Raw genomic sequence first — 21,457 nt, forward strand, 5'->3', positions numbered from 1 at the left:
CCAACCTGTCCTGAAGGAAAGAAAGCACAACACTGATCTGGCAAGATCGGGGGTCTTCTCAGAGAGAAGCGCACCACTCAGTGAATAGTCTCCACTTCAGGGCGTAGGCATACCTCATAGAGGGTGCTCTAACTTGAGTGATGGTATTAACCACCTTCATTGCTGCATCTTCATCGCTGCATCTATGGACCACATGTGTAGGTTCCACAGATCAGGGCGAAGGTGCCAGATGGTGCCCTGTCCCTGAGAGAGTAGGTCCTCTCTCAAAGGGACCCACCGAGGGGGGGCGTCGCGAGGAGGTTGAGTTCTGATATCCAGATCCGGTTGGGCCAGAGAGGTGCAACTAGAAAGACCTGCTCCTCGTCCTCCCTGACCTTGCACAGTAACTGCGCAAATAGGCTCACTGGGGGAAACGCATATTTGCTCATGCCCCGAGGCCAGCTGTGGGCCAGTTCATCCATGCCGAAGGAGCCCTCGGTCAGGGAAAAGAACCACTGGTAATGTGAGTTCTCGGAGAAAGCAAACAGGTCATCCTGGGCTTCCCCGAAGCATGCCCATATCAGCTGGACAGACTCGGGTTGGAGTCGCCATTCTTCCGGGGTTAGGAGCTGCCGTGTCAGCCGCACGGTTGAGCTCGCCCGGAATGTGAACAGCAAGCAGCAACTTCAGCCGCGTATGACTCCAGAGGAGCAGAAGGCGAGCGAGCTGAGACATGTGGCGAGAGCGTATACCCACCATACGTTTGATATACGCTACTGTCGCCATACTGTCCGGTCCGACCAGCAGTTGTTGCCCTCTCAGCACCGGTAAAAAGCGGCTCAGAGCAAGAAACACTGCCTACAGCTCTAGGCAGTTGATATGCCAATGCAGCTGGGTTCCCTTCCATAGGTCCGCAGCAGCATGCCCGCATCACATGTCCCCCCCAACCCGTACTGGAGGCATCTGTCAAACCGACAACATGCCTGGACGCCTGACTTAGGGGCACTCCAGCCCGTAGGAAGGAGGGGTCCCTCCGGGGGTGAGGGTGCAGTGACAGTCATTCGGTGTATGCCCGCGTGCCATGCGCGTCTGGGGATCCGATCGTGAAGCCAATGCTGTAGTGGTCTCATATGGAGCAATCAGAGCAGCGTGGCTGCGGATGCCATATGCCCCATTGACCTCTGAAAAGATTTCAGGGGAACCACCTTTTTCCTGTCGAACTCTCTCAGACAGTTCAGCATTAGCTCGGTGATCACCTTAATGGTGATCGAATGCAACTCCAACCCGAGAAAGGAGATGCTCTGCACGGGAGTGAGCTTGCTCTTTTCTTGTCTCTGTGCATAATCAATTGCTCTCAAGAAAATCAGCCAGTTGTCGAGATAATTAAGTATGCCTGCGAGCTTGGTGAAAACCCGCGGAGACAGAGAAAGCCCGAAGGGGAGGACCTTGTACTGCCATGCTCTAGCTTCGAACGCAAACCGCAGGAACTGCTGGTGGCCTGGAAGTATGGAGACATGGAAATATGCGTCCTTCAGGTCTATTGCTGCAAACCAATCCCGAGGACAAACATATCGGATGGAGACTTCTGCGTAAGCATTCTGAAACACAGCCTGTGACGGCAGCGGTTCAAAACACACAGATAGAATTGGATGTAGCCCACAGCTCTTTTTGGGCACGATGAAGTACGGGATGTAAAAGCCACTCTGGGGCCATTGGCGAAATGTACCTATCCTGCGAGCTGGAAGGCATAGCGTCCCAGACTGTCAGTGTTCGGGCTGCCACACGCGGGGAAAGGGAAAAATGCTCTTTCATTGGAATTTGAGTGCTGTTGAAAAACACCTTTGATGTTATTTGTGAAGCCCGGTCCTCCGCCGGGGAAAGAGCAAGTTCCCTCTTCTCCTGATGGACCATCTCAGGGACGCTTTGCGGTCCGTTTACCAGACTTAATGGCGCCCTGGGGCAGGCTGCTCGGCGCAGCCTCTTGGCTGGAGGCGCAGACGGGAGCGGCGGAGCAGGTCTTGAAGCTGCAGGTGGGCGCCCTCGGCGAGGAACAGCTGAGGTGCATGGTTTTGGCGGGGAGTTCGGTCTTACGTTCCCACCGATAGATGACTTTGCCCATCACATCCAACTGCTACTTTGCACCGGTGAACTCACCCATGGTGTCGCCGAACAGGCCAGCCTGGGATATGGGCGAGTTGAGAAAGTGAGGTTTGTCAGCATCGCGCATATTTGTCAGGGATGTCCCTCAAGTCAGAGATGGCATTCCTGGACCACTAATGTGCCCATCGACCTTCCCAGGGCACACGCAGCTGACTTAGTGGTACGCAGAGCATAGTCAGTTGCGGAGCAGTCGGTGCGGAGCTCATGGAGCAGGCCTGGGTCGCAACCACCCCTGTGCAGCTGGGCCAGCGCCTGCGCTTGGTAGTGCTGGTAGGTGGCCATATTGTGCAAGGCGGAAGCAGCCTGGCCTGCAGCTCTGTAGGATAACCTGCATGCCTTGCATAACCTGCATGCCCTGCATGCCTTGCAGGAGCTGGGGCAGACCCCGCCAGGAGGAGGCACCATGCAGACATTAATTGATCGCAATTGCTCGCTCGATCTGGGGAATCGCCTCATACCCCCTGGCTGCTCCACCATTGAGAGTGGTGAGGACGGAGGTGCACGCAGATCGGGCAGAGAAAGGTGCCCTCCAAGAGAGCGTGTGCCTAAGGTGCACCTCCGGGAAGAAGGGGACGGGAGGTCTAGAAGGCTTAGCCTTCTTAGTATCCTCCACGTAGCACCCATCTAGTCGATCCGGCCGCGTAGCTGGGGGATAAACCCTCTCCAACCCCATGACCGAAGCAGCCCAGGAAAGCACGGCTAGCATATATGCTTCTGGATCCGGGACCACGCTCGCCACTCCAGAGGGGGGAAGCGAGTCCAGATCCTCGTCGGATAGTGATAGCCCACCCTACGATGCAATGAAGAACATCTGGTCCTCGATGTCATCAAGCGAGAGGGCGACCATTTGTGAGGATGGATTGCTTCTCTCGCTCGAAGCTTGGATGGAGCGTGATGAGGAGTTCGAGGTCTGCAAGCCCGAGGGCAGCAGATTTACTCCTACTGTAACCCTCAGATCTGCGTGAGTGCCAACCACACAGCGGGGGAGAACTGGGGTGGGTCGCCCTTTTGCAAGAGCGAGCCGTGATCTTAGCTGCGCAAAAGACATGACATGACATCACAATGATGGCATGCACTGCCTGCGAGCACCGCATTAATATGCTGGACCCCCAGACATGCAACGCAGTGCTCGTGCATCCGGGAACAAAAAGTATAATGCTTATGTGGATCCCTATATGTATGTACATTTCTAGCACAAAACAACAACAAGGAATCAAAAAAATACTTGATGTAAGGTCAAAAATTCTTGTTTATTTGTTTTCACATATTCAAGCCAAAGGTTTTTACAGAGGGGATTGGGGAATCTTGTTTGAGTTGTTTTATTTTTTATTTATTTAGTTTTATTTAATGTTTATTTATTTATTTATTTATTTATTTATTTATTTATTTATTTATTTATTTATTTATAACTAAACCCTCTATAAAACTTTCAGAATACAGAAAAAACAAAACTATGAAGTTTGGTCCATGCGTGGAGATTTATGGCTTAATGCAGGAGGGGGAAATAGCTTGTAGAAATATGTATTTGAAATCTACGGACACGTTCACATTGGACTCATATTAAAACTTTATGAAAAGCCCAAAATGTGACAGAAACATGGAAAATTTATTTATTTTTTCTGCAATGTCTCAACCTAGTAATGCAACTGCAAACTGAAAAGACAAAAAGGACACTGCGTCACATTGCGGTCATGAATTAGTTTTGAGGTCTTTCAAAGCTGTGACATCTACGTGTGATTTATAGTTTAGTTGATAGTATATGCACTTGTCCCTCATTATACACAGCCTGAGATGTCCACTTTGTTTTGCTCATGCTTTGCTATATCTGAAATGAATGTGACAACTGGCTTTATTGGGTGACTTATGGGAGTTGAGAAAAGTTGTTGTTCCTCACAAACTCACATTGAGAGTGGTCAAAATGATGTGGGACACTCTGCCCTGAACCATTTGAAAAATGTAAATGTTTAAACATGTTTCTTTTTTTCTTTTTCAGGCTGAGGTGGTGGATGTTCAGTATGGGAGCCCTGAGGATTTGAGACTAGTCCAAGCTAGTACAAATGTGACCAATAAAATTGCACTGTTGAAACTCGGAGGAGCACCTTTGCTTTACAAGGTATGTTGTTAATTTATATTCATTGCTATTTATTAACCTTCATAACATGTGTTGGACCAATTCCCATACACATTTATATAAAACAAATTCTAAATGCTTCATTAAATACTATTCTCTATACTATACTACTCTTAAAATACTATTTATTTTATTTTATTTTATTTTCAATAAACATTTTATTTATTCATTGTTTGTTTGTTTGTTTATGGTACATACGTTGCTCTGTACAATGTTAATTATTTTATTTTCTTAGATTTAACAAACTATTTATTTATTTAACTTACAATTTATTTTATTTTATTTTCAATAAACATTACATTTATTTATTCATTGTTTGTTTGTTGATGTTGCATACACTGCTGTGTACAATGACAATCATTTTATTTTTTAGATTTATTTATTTTATTTTATTTTATTTTCAATAAACATTACATTTATTTGTTCATTGTTTGTTTGTTTATGGTACATACATTGCTATGTACAATGATAATCATTTTATTTTTTAGATTTATTTATTTTATTTTATTTTATTTTCAATAAACATTACATTTATTTGTTCATTGTTTGTTTGTTTATGGTACATACATTGCTATGTACAATGATAATCATTTAATTTTTTAGATTTATTTATTTTATTTTATTTTATTTTCAAAAAACATTACATTTATTTGTTCATTGTTTGTTTGTTTATGGTACATACATTGCTATGTACAATGATAATCATTTTATTTTCTTAGATTTATTTTTTTATTTTATTTTATTTCAGTAAACATTACATTTATTTATTCATTGTTTGTTTGTTTGCTTATGGTACATACATTTCTGTGTACAATGATAATTATTTTATCTTCTTACATTTAGCAAACTTTATCTATTTATTGATTGATTGATTTACTTTATTTTTTTTTCCAATAAACATTACATTTATTTTTTCATTGTTTGTTTGTTTGTTGATGGTACATACATTGCTGTGTACAATGATAGTTAATTTATTTTATTAGATTTAACAAACTATTTCGTTTATTTATTTATTTACAGTTGAAATCAGAATTATTAGCCCCCCTTTAAATTTTTTTCTTTTTCGAATATTTGCCAAATGATGTTTAACAGAGTAATGAAATTTTTACAGTATGTCTGATAATATTTTTTCTTCTGGAGAAAGTCTTATTTGTTTTATTTCAGCTAGAATAAAAGCAGTTTTTAGTTTTTTATGAACGATTTTAAGGTAAAAATTATTAGCCCTTTAAGCTATATTTTTCCATAGTCTGCATAACAAACCATCATTATACAATAACTTGCCTAATTACCCTAACCTGCCTAGTTAACCTAATTACCCTAGTTAAGCCTTTAAATGTCACTTTAGGCTGTATAAAATCTTATAAAAATATCTAGTAAAATATTATTTACTGTCATCATGGCAAAGATAAAATAAATCTGTTATTAGAAATGAGTTATTAAAACTATTATGTTTAGAAATGTGTTAAAAAAACACACAGTCTGTCTGTCTGTCTGTCTGTCTGTCTGTCATTCATCCATCCATCTGTCCATCCACCCCTCTTTGCTTCCTTACTTACTGGTATTTGCATAATATTGTATCTATATGGCAAAACAATCACTGAACTATTAAGGACAAAGAAATAACCCATTTGTGACATTTAATCATTGTAAGTGGATGCATTTAATCCCTTCAAAGAAATGCTAGTCTCTCATTAATGACTAAATTAAATTGATTTAGTCTCATTAGACCCACAAATAACCATGATTATTAAAGCTGTGTTTAATCATGACAAAGATTAAAGCAAGGTATTTCTTATAATTAAATCACTTTGCAGCTGTTTGGAAAATCATTATATGTGATTAATGCATAAACAATTATCAAGTCATATCTTTTAGCCTTACTTAACGACAGAAACAATCTCTGAAAACCTTCAGCAAAGCTTTTCATTTAAACTCGGGTGCTTGATTGTGTCATTTGAGTATTGGATTTCTGTGATTGATATTTATTAATAAGTAATGCACAGGTGCTGTCCTTTAATTATTAACACAGATCAGAGAAAATATACCTGTTAGGCCCTTAAGGGCCTTGTTAATTTTATCGCCTCACAAATATTTTATTTTTAATTTGTGCTATTATTATTATTATTATTATTATTAATAATTTGCTAATTAATATTAGTATCTAATTTACCACTATTTGATTTATATTTGATTATTATTATTTTTTTTTTCAATTTTAGTAAAGTAGGCATTCAAGCATACAAAATTCGCATGTAACATGAACTTTAAATTTTAAACCGGCTGGTAAAATTCTAAAAAAAATAAAAATAATAATAAATAAATAACACACACTCGCAATAATAAATGAGTGATTTACTTAATATTTGATTAAATTAAGAAAAAAATGATTAAATAAAAACAGCATTAGAGTGGCGGTTATGCGCCTTTTTTACATGATGCATGTCTTCTTTTAAAACCATAAAGACATGCATGTCTTTTAAAAGATACTAAATAGATCATCACTTAAAGCTGGATGTGGTTGTACTCTAGAAGCACGTTTTCATATTTCATAAGAGCTTTGTGATTAATTCACAGCCTCATGCACAGTAAGATCTGGGACACTCTGTCTTCTGCTGTACTCAATGTCACTCACAAATGCCTTCCATCTTCAAGGACTTGTGGATGAAAGCATTCAGATTGTGAGACCAGAAAAGAACCTTTTGACATTTACAATTTCCTGTTGGCTTCTGCATGTCTTACATGAGTGTAGCAATGCAACGCACTCATCAGACAAATTCTTGCGACAGCATCGCATCTAATTCCATACAGATAAACAAATAATTTGTGTCAAATGTTCTGAAAAGTACCAGAATAATCCCGTTGCTGTGCTTATATTCCAAATTGATTGTAAGTAGCGCTAGCTGTGCATGCTGATGCTGCCAACTCATTGGCATTTCATTGGTCTGTTCATATACTCTTTCAGATGATTGGATTCTGATGAAATCCCCATAGTGGAAGTTTCCACATAGCATTGAAATTCCCCTCCTGAAGCGGAACCGAACGCTTCACTAGCGAGAAAACAGTTAAACAGACCATCAGCATGAGGATAAAGAATGAGCCTCTCCATTCGACCTCTTTACTTTCTCTTTACTTAACTTTTTCCTTTACCCCTTTACTGTCGTGGATAAAGAAAGTGTTGTAGCGCTCCACTGAAGACATCCATTAGTCTACATATTTAATTTTATTTGTAAAGTGCAAAATTTGTTTCAAAACCATTCTAAATTCCATTCTAATTTCCAACAAATTAATAAATAAACAATAATAACAAAGTGTGGTCAAAAAACTACCAAACACACATCCTAAAGTCCAAAACCTGACAGGTGGAAAAATCTAAGCTTGTTTTTACTAAAGCAAATATAAATAAGCACATAATAAATTATGCCAATAATAACAACAACATTATACAAAAGCAAATTGCCATGAATAAACTGAAAAAAAAAAACACCCGAGATGAAGGCATGGAAGCAGTAGTTTTTATATTTATGTAGAAAGTAATAATTTTTGTAGTATTTTAATTCTTAATTTTTTTCATTTGTAAATATATTTGCGTATTGATGATGATCCTCTGTGTATTAAGCAATATGTACGTGTTTAAGGTGCACAACTAACATGCTCTGCACTGGACTTTAGACCGGCTTTCAACTGATCAATTGCGCAGTCTTATTTCAGTTCCTCAAAATGGCAACGCACCATCAATGCAACGTAACAAACCTCCATTCTAGACCAGCACACCCATAATTCCACAAAGTGGTGCAAATGTATTTGCTATTTAAACAACGTGGCGCAAAATTGGAAAATTAGGGTTGTGTTAGTCTGAAAATAGCAACAAATCACCCCAAACACGTCGTGCGCCTTATTGCGCTGGATGTATGCCCATAGACCAGGGGTCACCAATCTCGATCCTGAAGGGCCGGTGTCCCTGCAGGTTTTAGCTCCAACTTGCCTCAACACACCTGGCTGGGTGTTTCAAGTACACCTAGTAAAGCTACGGTCACACTGGGCTTTGTGTGTGCGAAATTCTGTCGTACAGCGCTGCGAAAAGGGGCGGGATTAAACAAGATGATTAGACATTTAAAAAAGCGAGCGATTGCTCCATGTTTTAAATTTCTGTCCAGAGAGGTTGTGTTTTGATCCTCGATTGGTCTCACGCAGTCAAGTGATGCAATTTCGCAGGTCAGAGTTCACCAAGCTTGAACTTTGCACCGCAGCAACATGCGAAACTTGACGTATGACCCCGCGTTTCCGGTCTGACGCATTCGCGTGCGTATGAATGGAAGTCTATGGGAGGAAAAGTCAAGTGTGACCGCAGCTTAAGACCTTGATTAGCTTGTTCAGGTGTGTTTGATTAGGGTTGGAGCTAAAATCTGCAGCATACCGGCCCTCCAGGAACAAGTTTGGTGACCCCTGCCATAGACTATCGCCAAAATGAAAGCAGAAGTAAAACAAAGCATCCAGGCCTGGTCTTCTCTCCTCTTCTACTGCTGTCTCACCTCCTTTTAACATCCATCCTCTCTTCCGTGAGACTCGAGACAGGTGATGTGCGCAGGTGTCGGTGATTAGCACTCCCGCCTCCCGACTCGTATGCCTTCATGGCTCTCGTTCCCGCCTCACTTGCCACACAACTCAATTCTTGAGATTGGTTGGGCACAACTTAATTGTTATATGTTCATTCCACTTTTCAACATTTGTTTAATTAGCCTAATCAATTTGTGTTGGGACTTCATGAAAGAATTGTGTGGAACCCTGCATTGTTTACAGTGTGTTTTCTATAGGATGATTTACAATAATTTATGTGTGCATATACATTAGAGCTGTGCGCCAGTAATTTATTGCACATCTCATCCTAAGTTTTTTTTTTTTTTTTTATTAGATTTTTTGGCAGTTTCTGTCTGTAATTTAATTTGAAATATTCCCATCCATTAAATTGCTTACTAGCCAGTTGGAATCAAGCATTCAACAGCCCTTTAGTGCATTGCATTAATGGCATTTTTTTGTTTGTCATTACTAATTCCTTCATACTCCAGTGCCTTAATATACTTTGCTTGTTGACAGAAAGTTCCTGTGAGTTTACACATGTAGATTTCATTGGCTTAGATTCAGCTGTTATGGCTGTTTGATGAAAGTAATAGTGACCTTTGGGACCAGTACACTCTCGATTTGAATTCTAGTCTTGTCCCAGCCACTCTTAGCTGTCATTTGTTTGGGAAGAGTTATTGATTTTCTTTAAAGCGAGTGCTTACGCTCAGTCTCTGAGGATCAAGCTTTTTGACTGCTCCTCCTCAGACAATTAGCTTGAGAATGATGGCACTTTTGATCCGAGACCTTAATCTACCGTCTCTGTCGCACACAGAGCTCACTCTTGTTCTCACACAGTCCACATGCAGATAATAAAGCAAATCTGACTCATTGCATTCAGCTCACTTTTGATAGGAACACATTTAGAACTTTTACAAATGTTTATAGGGTACCTTTATCTCTCTCTTCAGTAAAACAAGATAGTGGCTCATGATGTTATGCTATGCAACATTCATGATAAAGCACACAATAGAAGAATGTTTGAGATATTCTTAAAAAACAATATAGACTCCAAAAAATATATATTTTAAAGAGAAAAAAGAAAACAGGAACAATAGGTTTTTGCCACCATAAAGCACGTTTTCAAAACAACAAGTAAAGTTTCACAAAACTGTAAATGAGTTTACATGTTCTCCCCGTGTTCACCTGGGTTTTCCTTGGTTACTCCGGTTTCCTGAGTAAGACATGTGACACAAGTGAATTAAATTATAGTAACAGTTACAAGCACTTAATGCAAACACAGTGATGTGGTTGGTGACCTATTTTCTTAAAGTGTCTTATTAATCAAGGTATATGTTAAACAAATCAGGGGAGCTCTCAAGAACTACCTGATCTCATATCCCTCCTAACGCTTATTGACCCAGCATGAGCCTTGGGCTCATATAGCTCCGAGCTCAGGGTAATAATGTAAAATATGGCTATTTTTTTTTTATTATTATTTTTTGCTGTTTGTACTGTAATTTGTTGACATCATATCATTGTGATACAGAAAGCAAAAGACAGCACTGCATAGCACAAAGAAAAGAAAAAAAAGTAGAAATGTGAGCATAGGACAATATCCTTTCAGATGCACCTTCATTACAAAAAAAAGATTAACCTGGAAGAAATGTACCAATTATAGACAGATTAAAAAAAAAAAAAATCTAATGGTAATGTGTAAAAAATGCATTCATTATGACAAAATATCATGACAACTTGTTCAGTATTTTTTTTATGTAAAGGCTTATGCCATGAACAAATGATTAAATGTTGTGGGGGTGAGACTAATCAACAGAGACCAAAATAATACATTTTGATCAACATGACATAAACAGTTGATAATGCAGTGAACATCAGATAATTGCACATGATCATTTGCATGGAGGTACAAAAGCATTTGCTTAAATGACTTGTTTAACTGAATGAGAAACTGCTGTTTTGCTGTCTTGATGTGCACAAGTGACACTATGACTATATTTACATTGACACCCGTAATCAAATTGTTTGCCTTAATCTGAATAAGACAATAATATGATTGTTTACATGAGTTGCTTTTTGAATGTTCCTTTCATGATCCCGTTTTACATGTTATAGCACATAATTCGATTAACGTCATAGTGTCACCACGCTATCCACATTTCCTCCGGAGTTTTATGTAATTTTGGGTGTTTCATTTTTAATTTGTCGACTTTAACTGCAGTTTGGCACTTTCACGTTCATTCAGGAATATTTCATGCATGCCCCTCATGACAAACAAGGTATTGGATGCAAGTGTGAACTGCTGAAAGGGTGTAGTTTTAATGTTGTGTAGTTTAGTTTTAAATGGGAAAAAAAAAAAAAAAAAAAAAAACATGTCCACATGTCTTTTTTTATTTCATGATTTCTGTTTAGTTCGATTATGACCTTAATTGTTATGTGTTTACGTGGAAGACTCTTAATCAGAGTATTGTCTTAATCATATTAAAATTAGATTATTGGTGTTTATGTTAACATACTCAATGATCTGAAGATTGAACAGGAAATTTTTATTCTGATCTGAAAAATGTGCCAAAGCGACTGAGAAAAACTATGTGATTATCGCCAGGGCCGGCGTGTCCATAGAGCATGTTAGTGAGGACCCCTGGTCCTCACTTTCATCCGCAACACCTTTCACTTTCGGGTTTGGGGCAGTGTGATCGTCCTTTGCCTGAAGTGCCAGTTCAGCAAACGATTTGCTTAATGCTGTTCAATTTTACATGCTTAAAACATTTATATAATGATTTTAAACAGAAATAATTTACTGTGTAATAGTGTTGTACGTCACACACAGTATTTAATCATAGACTTGATCAAATGTGTCACTGAAGCACAAAAAAGTGCAGTATAAGTGTATTTGTAATTAATTGTTTGATCTGGGATATAAATGAGTTAAAACTGGAATGTATCAGTATTTAAATTTCTTAGTGAATTTTTTGCAAGTACACAACTATATGAATTATATTACAATGTTGCCAGTGGTTTTTGATATTTTATTACAAAAATCTTACTTATGTTTCTTTGTGAATATAACATTGCATCATCCCTAAAGAATATAGTCTTCGAATCATGTACAGCCTCAAAACAGACTGTTTAATGAAGGTTTTCCTGTAGAGATATATGCTGTTGGTTTTGAATGTGCCCTTTGAGACAAGATGCTGCTATTATAGTAATGTGAGCAACAAGCATAAGTGAAGCAGAGTAAAGATTTTCCCGGTGTTGCTGCGTCGGATCTGTTGGTGTCATTCTATTTCCTTTTCTGTTTTCCCCATTTTCCCTGTCAGATTTCCCCAGGGTACTCAGAGGTTCTTGTCCTGCCCTGAAGATGCTAAAATGGATTTTTTAAAAGTATGCACATGTACTTTATTTTTGTAAATGTCTCCCCTGAGGAAATCAAAAGATATGAACTGCTTTTTTTGTCTAAAATGTCACCCTCAATATTAACTATTGAAGGCTGGAAAGTACAGGTGCATGTGTGTGTATTTGTGTGTGTACAGATGTACAGTATATGTATGCAACAATACACTCAAGTCACGATTTAATACGTATCTCGATGCTAAACTCACGTGACGTTTCATAAACTAATTTCGAGAGGAGCAAGTTATATGATTGAGCACGTCTGGCCACTCATCTGTAATCAGTAATAATCCAATCAGAGTGATCCTAGACTACTATAAATGGATCATTTTCTCCCTACTGTTTCTATTTTCATTTGGAAGAATCCCCCCTTCCACCCCATCTCCTCATTTTTCTCCCTTTTCTAAAGGGGGAGCTCTCGAGACCTACCTGATCTCGGATCTCCTGCTATGCTTATCGACCGGGCGGGAGCCCTGGGCTCAAATATCTCCGAGCTCATGGTTCTCTCCCGGGACAGCATGCCAAACATGCTTTATACGCCAAGCATATCTAAGTGGGAACTCTTGAAACTATGATTTTTTATATTGATATTGTACACTACCTGACAAATGTATCCAAGTTATAGAAACAACAAATAATAACTTGACTTCTAGTTGATCATTTGGTATCAGAAGTGGCTTATATGGAAGACAAAGGCCTCTAGATTATTTTACCAACATAAATTATGATTTTGCCTTGATTTTTAATTATTTAATTAGGACAGTAAGGTCTGACTTTGCTTAGACAAAAGTCTTGTCACTTAACAGAAATTAATGTACAGTAAAGAATATAAAGTCATAGTGCAGTGGAAAAAGAATCATTATTGTGTATGACTTTCATGAGCTTGGAAGACTGCATCCATACATCTCTGCAATGACTCAAATAACTTAAATAAAGTCATCTGGAATGGCAAAGAAAGTGTTCTTGCAGGACTCCCAGAGTTCATCAAGATTATTTGGATCCATCTTCAATATCTTCTCATTCATCTTACCCAAGACATGCTCAATAATGTTCATTGCTGGGGACTGGGCTGGCCAATCCTGGAGCACCTTGTCCTTTTTTGCTTTTAGGAACTTTGATGTGGAGGCTGAAGTATGAGGAGCACTTTCCTATTAAAGAATTTGCCATCTCCTGTGGTTTGTAGGGTTATGGGCAGCACAAATGTCTTAATACCTCAGACTGTTGATGTTGCCATCTATGTACTCTGCAGATCTGAATGTAACCCCAAATCATGATTTTTCCTTCACCAAACTTGTCTGATTTCTGTGAGAATTTTGGGTCCATGCGAGTTCCAATATGTCTTCAGCAGTATTTGTGATGATTGGGATGTAGTTCAACAAATGATTTAAAAAATATGCCATCTGCCACTTTTCCAAATGATCAACTAGAAGCGAAGTTATTATTTGTTGCTCCTACAACTGGGTTTGATGACAAGACATTTGTCAGGTAGTGTATGCTATAAAAATGTTAATATCAGTATTTGCATTGTTATTTATTAAACTTATGATAAAAAAGCAATAATAATTTTCAAAAAAAATATGCAAACTGTTTATTAAAATGTTAAATTGTGTATAGGCTTCTTGTTGGATTTGAATAGACTTTAAATTAGTTCTGGTCCCTAATGCACAGGACAGTGATGACAGAATACAACTATTCATAATTCTAAAGATGAAATAATTATGAATTAGTTAAACTCTCTTATGGACTACATATATGTACAGTGCATCTAAAAAAGTATTCAAAGCACCTCACTTTTTCCCACATTTTTTTAACGTACAGCTTTATTCCACAATAGATTAAATTAATTTATGTCTTCACAATTCTACACACAATAGCCCATTATGACAATGTGAAAAAAATATTTTTTTGAAGTTGTTGCAAATTTATTAAACATAAAAAAACCTGAAAAATCACATGTACATAATTATTCACAGCCTTTGCTCAATACTTTGTTGATGCACCTTTGGCTGCAATTACTGTACAGCCTCAAGTCTTTTTGAATATGATGCCACAAGCTTGGCACACCTGTCTTTGAGAATTTTTGCCCATTCCTCTTTGCAGTACCTCTCAAGCTCTATCATGGGAAGCAATGGTGTACAGCCATTTTCAGATCTCTCCAGAGATGTTCAATAGGATTTAGCTCTGGGCTCTGGCTGGCCAATCAAAGACATTCACCAAGTTGTTGTGAAGCCACTCCATTGACATTTTGGTGGTGTGCTTTGGTTCATTATCCTGCTGGAAGATGAACCGTCACCCCAGTCTGAGGTCAAGAGCACTCTGAAGCAGATTTTCATTCAGGGTGTCTCTGTACATTGCTGCATTCATCGTTAGCTTTATCCTGACTAGTCTTCCAGTTCCTGCTTCTGAAAAACATCCCCACAGAAAGATGCTGCAACCACCATGCTTCACTGTAGGGATGGTATGAGCCTGGTGATGATCGGTGCCTGGTTTTCTCCAAATGTAATGCCTGGCATTCACTCCAAAGAGTTCAATTTTAGTCTCATCAGACCAAATAATTTTGTTTCTTATGGTCTGAGAGTCCTTCAGATGCCTTTTGGAAAGTTCCAGGCAGGCAGTGGCCTCCGTCTGGCCACTCTACCATACAGGCCTGTTTGGCGGATTGCTGCACAGATAATTGTCATTCTGTAAGATTCTCCTCTCTCCATAGAAGAATGCTGGAGCTCAGACAGAGTGACCATCGGGTAATTGATCACCTCCTTGACTAAGGCCCTTCTCCCCTGATCACTCAGCTTAGATGGCCGGCCAGCTCTAGGATGAGTCCTGGTGGTTCCAAACATCTTCCACTTATGGATGATGGAGGCCACTGTGCACTTTGGAACTTTTGGAGCAGCATAATTTTTTTTCTGTAACCTTCCCCAGCCTTGTGCCTCGAGACAGTCCTGTCTCTGAGATCTACAGACAATTCATTTTTCTTCATGCTTGGTTTGTGCTTTGACATGCACTGTCAACCCTGGGACCTTATATAGACATATATAGGCATACACCACCTTTTCAAATCATGTCCAATCAACTGAATTTACCACATGTGAACTCCAATTAAGCTGCTGAAACATGTCAAGAATGATCAATGGAAACAGAATGTCAATGTCAATGCTCAATTTAGAGCTTCACGGCAAAGGCTGTGAATACTTATGTTCATGTGATTTTTCAGGTTTATTATTTTTTAAGAAATTTGCAACAATTTGCAAATAAAAAATCACATTGTCATTATGGGGTGTTGTGTGTCAAATTTTGAGGAAATAAATAAATTAATTTATTTTGAAATAAGGCTGTAATTAAAAAAAAAATGTGGAAAAAGTACTATGAATACTTTCTGGATGCACTGTAGATAAGTTTCACTGGTAAAATGAGACATTTGTCAACATCAGATTCCCTCCTGCATTATATTCAGTGTTATATATGATATTGTCACTGATTCTGTTAAAAGTTAATTCTCAGTCAGAACACTCACGCTATGAAATAAATCATTCCTTGAATCTACAGAAAAGCTCATAAAATAATGTATAATAATTAAATCTAATTTTCGTTTAAATATATGTGCATATAATAAGTGTCTTTCCAGTCACTGCTGCTCAAGTTTAAAAAAAATATATAATAGTATGCATGCAAATCATATTTACGACACACGCCTCCTGACACCCTGACCTAACTACACGCAACATGACAAGATTCCAGTGACAAGCAATTTGGCTGTCTGCAACAAATGCTACACAACGCAACCGAAACATTTAAATACTATAGCCATTCATTTAAATATTAGCCACTGCACTTCTAACGGAATGGTAAGGGTTATCAAATAACCAATTTAAGAATTTTAAATGCAAATGCGCATCACTTCTTGCAAGCTCATCCATGAACTACAAATCCCTGAATGCTGTTCCCTGAATGCACACACCAGTCTCCATTCTACACTGATCACACATGTACAGCTGACTCTCGTTATTATTGATTATCCAGACTATATATAATCCTTACACACATCAGTCTGGAGTGAGTCTTTGTTGTTTTCCATTACTTATAATTCCTGTCACTGTGTTTTTGCCTTAGTCTGTTTTTGTTTGTACTTTTGGATCGATACCTTGTTTATGACCTTATGATGTTTTGACTATGATGTTGCATTGCCCTGTTCTTGATTTTTCCTGTTTTTGTCCATGATTACCTGCATGAATACCTTCTTTAATAAATTATTATTAGGCTGCACTTGGATCCTACCTCTATTGTCTTTACCATGCTGAGACCCAAATATGATACATGTATTCCATTATTACAGTTTCCAGTGATAAACACATAAAAACAGTTATACAGTTTCGCTGTGCATTATTTTGTTTGATATATTACATTCTTGTCTTATTCCGTTATTTTACACTGTGAATATTATATCTCAAAATGTCATGACAGCTAAAGTTTTGTTACTTTAACTTATTTTAATAAGTTAATCAGGTTTCAAGTATTTTTTTTTCTTTTTTTTTTAGTTATACAATGTTTAACTAAATAGTTTATTTAACTAAAATATTAAGGTGGCACCATTTTTATAGTGTAGCTTTAGTTAGTAATTAATAATTATCAATTAGCATACATTTTGAAAGATGAAGCAAATTAACATGATCTGATTTAATTTCATTGAATTAAAAAAAAATGTAATTAAATGTAATATATATTAGCTGCATGATTATTGCGTTACCGCTGCATTAGCACTTATCCTCTTTGTGTATTGAGACTGTAAGTAAATGTCAAGTGTTGTGTGATTTGTTGTGCTCCTCTTTATTTCTGTAAAGGACAAGTCATTGGCTCTTGTTGGCATTTAGCAAGAGGCTTGATCCATGGCAGCAACATCAGTTGATGCTCCCAAGGAACTGAAAAAAATAAATAAATAAAAAGTACTTTTTGTGTTGATTGCTATCAGTAAACAACTCCTGCATTGAAAAGAAAAGAGAAAAAAATCAAGCCTTCATCTTTATCATGTAAAGAAACTGTCTTTTCATATGGAAGTCAGGTGCCAGGGAGTTTCATTTGCATAACACCCAGCGGTGCATCTGCCTTCACACTAAATGTGCCCGTCTGTTTGACACGCAGTGACACGGCTGGCACCATCAGCATAAACCATGTGCTGCTGTGCATATGGTATATGCCACCATTAGCGGTCACACTGAGATTGCGGACTAGATGTTGAAGGCGGGCAGGGACCTTTGAAAAGTGACTCACATGATATAAATGTCTACTGCCATACAAGGCGGCAACATCCTTATTCTTCACCCTGAAGAAAAAAAGCATGCGGTTCAGATTTAGTCAAGCTGGGAATTATTTGCACTACATTCAGATCATTGATTTTTATGTGGGTGTTTCTTCAACTATGGGCACTTTTGGCCCTCTAGACTTTTAGAAAAATAAACTCTCTTAAGACACACTTTCACTCTCACTTGTATATTTCATTTGTCTACTAAAAGTGGCTATAAAAGAACATCAATGTTTTTGTCTAAAATCATTTAGAATTGTCTATCTGAATCTATCTATCTATCTATCTATCTATCTATCTATCTATCTATCTATCTATCTATCTATCTATCTATCTATCTATCTATCTATCTATCTATCTATCTATCTATCTATCTATTTATCTATCTATCTATCTATCTATCTATCCACAATGCATCCGGAAAGTATTCATAGTGCTTTTTCCACATTTTTTTATGTTACAACCTTATTCCAAAATGGATTAAATTCATTTATTAAATCAAAATAGCCCATAATGACAATGTGAAAAAATATTTTTTTAAATTGTTGAAAATGTATTAAAAATAAAAAACCTGAAAAATCACATGCACCTAAGTATTCACAGCCTTTGCTCAATACTTACCAAATACTTAATACTTACCTCGTCTTTTTGAATATGTTGCCACAAGCTTGGCACACCTGTCTTTGGGAATTTTTGCCCATTCCTCTTTGCAGTACCTATCGAGCTCTATCAGGTTGCACGGGAAGCGACGGTGTACAGCCATTTTCAGATCTCTCCAGAGATGTTCAATAGGATTTAGTTCTGGGTTCTGTCTGGGCCACTCAAGGACATTCACCGAGTTGTTGTGAAGCCATCCCATTAATATTTTGGTGGTGTGCTTTGGGTCATTGTCCTGCTGGAAGATGAACCGTTGCCCCAGTCTTCTGTCAAGAGCACTGTGGCAGGTTTTCATTCAGGATGTCTCTGTACATTGCTGAATTCATCATTACCTCTATCCTGACTAGTCTTCCAGTTCCTGCTTCTGAAAAACATCCCCACAGCATGATGCTGCCACCACCATGCTTCACTGTAGGGATGGTATTAGTCTGGTGATGAGCTATGCCTGTTTTTTTTCCAAACGTAACGCCTCGCTTTCACTTCAAAGAGTTCAATTTTAGTCTCATCAGACCAGAGACTCTTGTTTTTTATGGTCTGAGAGTCCTTCAGATGCCTTTTGGCAAATTTCAGTTGGGGAGTGGCTTCCGTCTGGCTACTCTACCATACAGGCCTGATGGACTGCTGCACAGATGGTTGTTCTTCTGTAAAGTTCTCCTCTCTCTACAGAAGAATGCTGGAGCTCAGACAGATGACCAGCGGGTTATTGATCACCTCCCTGACTAAGGCCCTTCTACGCCGATCATTCAGCTTAGATGGCCAGCCAGCTCTAGGAAGAGTCCCAGTGGTTCCAAACATCTTCCACTTACGAATGATGGAGGCCACTGTGCTCACAGAGCAGCAGAATTTTTGCTGTAACCTTTTCCAGCCTTGTGCCTCGATACAATTCTGTCTTGGAGGTCTACAGACAATTCCTTTGTCTTCATGCTTGGTTTGTGCTTTGACATGCACTGTCAGCCTAGGACCTTATATAGACAGGTGTATGCCTTTTCAAATCATGTCCAATCAACTGAATTTACCACAGGTCAACTCCAGTTAAGCTGCTAAAACATCTCCCTTCCCTCACATAAATCAACATGTTATATTATTAGTTAACACACAATTTTATTTTCTGTAAAAGGGTTAGATAGTTAGTTAGCTATACTGTTGAAGCCGTTATTGTGTATTAAATGGTAATGCCAAGCTGATTCAAGCATCTTTGTTGGATAGTTTCTTTGTTTCTTGCAGTCAGTATTTAGTAAATGAACTGCAAGTTAAAATTTTGACAGTGTTACTGGTTAAAACTTAAATTGGTGATGAGGTCTTAAAATCTATCCAACGAGTCTAAAATGTATTACCTTTAAAAAAAATATTTAAATCTCGGATGCCTGTATATACCCTGTATGAGATATTTAAGTTAATGTTAAATCTCATTACTTTTTTATGAATGACATAATTATATATCATTCAAACTAATTTAAGTAAATTAACTAATAGATTACAATTTATTGTTTTAATTGGTTCATTAGTTCATTCATTCTAGTCATTCATTAATTTTAATAGTTATTCTTTATTTAAGCTTAATTTTACAATATAAAGTGGATATGTAAATATCAAGTTAATTTGTGATCCACGCTTTTACATTCTTTTCATATGAATGAATACTTTTATATGTTAATTCAAGAATTGCAGAAATTGCCTACATTCTTCATGAATGCAGACATCTAAAGGTTATCTGTGAAGCATTTTATGGAATTTAAAGTTGAATATAAATGAGTTTGATTTAAAAGTATTTTGAAAGCTATAAAAAAAGTAGTCAGTGTAGCGAAGTGAATAAAAAAAAATCAAAATACATTAACTAAGGTGTTAACTAACTTTTAGCATGTATTTTTTTTAAATCAGAAACAAACTGGAATGTGTATGCATAATGTAATATAAACATTTAAAAGAAGTATTTATTTGGTATACAATTGATTAACAAAATTAACTCCTAGAAAAGAAACGGGCTCATACAGTAGTTGAAGAAACACCAAGTATTCTGTATTATTTTGTGTTGTTTTATATTTTGCAACAATACAAAAAAAGTGTTTTCATTTTCTCCATCCCTGACAAGTCAAGCTGGTGTGATAGATGTTGTGGTTTGGTTAATTTGGCAGAGCAGTTTGCAGCTTTTGTGAGAAGAGTTGCCCAGCGCTCCCAGCTGTTACACCAAACACAGTCACGCACAGAATCCTTAATTACCAGTGCTATTGTGATTTTTGTCCATCCACTTTAGGATAGAATTAGTAACCTCAAGAGACATGGACTCGCTGACACTGATATTTAGATTACATATTTGATTGATATTTGGATTTTTTTTTCTTTTTGAGAGGAACAAAGTACAGCCCCAAATCAGAAAAAGTTGGGGTAGTATGGAAAACACAAATAAAAAAAAAAAGAAAGTGGTAATTTCTAAATTTACTTTGACTTGTATTTCATTGCAGACAATACAACAAACATTATTTTTTGTTTCCACTGTGTGATGGTCCATTCCAGATGCCTCCAAGCTCAGAGAAGTCAACAGTGCTTTTGGACACTGTTAACATAGGGCTTCCTTTTGCCACAGTACAGTTGTAACTGGCATTTGTGGATGTAACTAGATATTGTGGTACTTGACAAAGTAGTCCAAAGTAGTCCTGAGTACATGTGGTGATATCGCTTATAGATGAATGATGATTCTTGATCACCTGAGGGATCAGAGATCACGGTTGTTTAGCTTAGGCTTGCACCCTTGTCTTTTATGCACTGAAATTCCTCCAGATTCCTTAAAGCTTTTGATTATATCATCCACTATTGAAGGTGAAATATCCAAACGTATTTGGCAAACTGACAATCCACAGCACATGTTTAATCCTAAAGGAAGTAAAGGACCTTTCTTGGATGCTGTTTTTGTACAGTACCAGATCTTATTTACAATCACCTGTTGACATCATGTTTCAAATCACTTCATTATTTAACCAATTTAACTGATTGCTAAACTGCTTCTGTCCCAATTTATTTGTTTTTTAAATGTGTAGTAAAAACCAATATTGGAAAATGTGAAAATACTACTTTCTTTTTTTATTAAGATTTTTCATAACTTTTTGATAGCATTTCCCAACTTTTTCTGATTTGGGATTGTACACGTTGCATGTTCAATCATAGATTGCTTTTTTATATACAGTAGGTTACCCTGGAGCCCAGTCTTATTATTTGCAATAGCAAAAAATATTATTAACTTTTTTTTTTTTTTTGTAATCTGAATATATATATATATA

The 21,457-nt window shown here is 37.6% G+C and overlaps 1 protein-coding gene across 2 annotated transcripts in view; it reads left to right on the forward strand.

Annotated features, from left to right (window-relative positions):
* Window positions 1-21,457, forward strand: part of LOC130236979 (inactive N-acetylated-alpha-linked acidic dipeptidase-like protein 2) — a 554,471-nt gene that overhangs the window by 267,757 nt on the left and 265,257 nt on the right. For both annotated transcript variants that reach the window (XM_056467749.1, XM_056467750.1), the window contains exon 4: window positions 4,133-4,252. In XM_056467749.1, the coding sequence (XP_056323724.1) occupies window positions 4,133-4,252 (120 nt within the window). The remainder of the gene's footprint in view (window positions 1-4,132; window positions 4,253-21,457) is intronic.

This window comes from Danio aesculapii, chromosome 11, assembly GCF_903798145.1.
Source record: "Danio aesculapii chromosome 11, fDanAes4.1, whole genome shotgun sequence".
In the NCBI taxonomy this organism is placed as follows: Eukaryota; Metazoa; Chordata; class Actinopteri; order Cypriniformes; family Danionidae; genus Danio; species Danio aesculapii.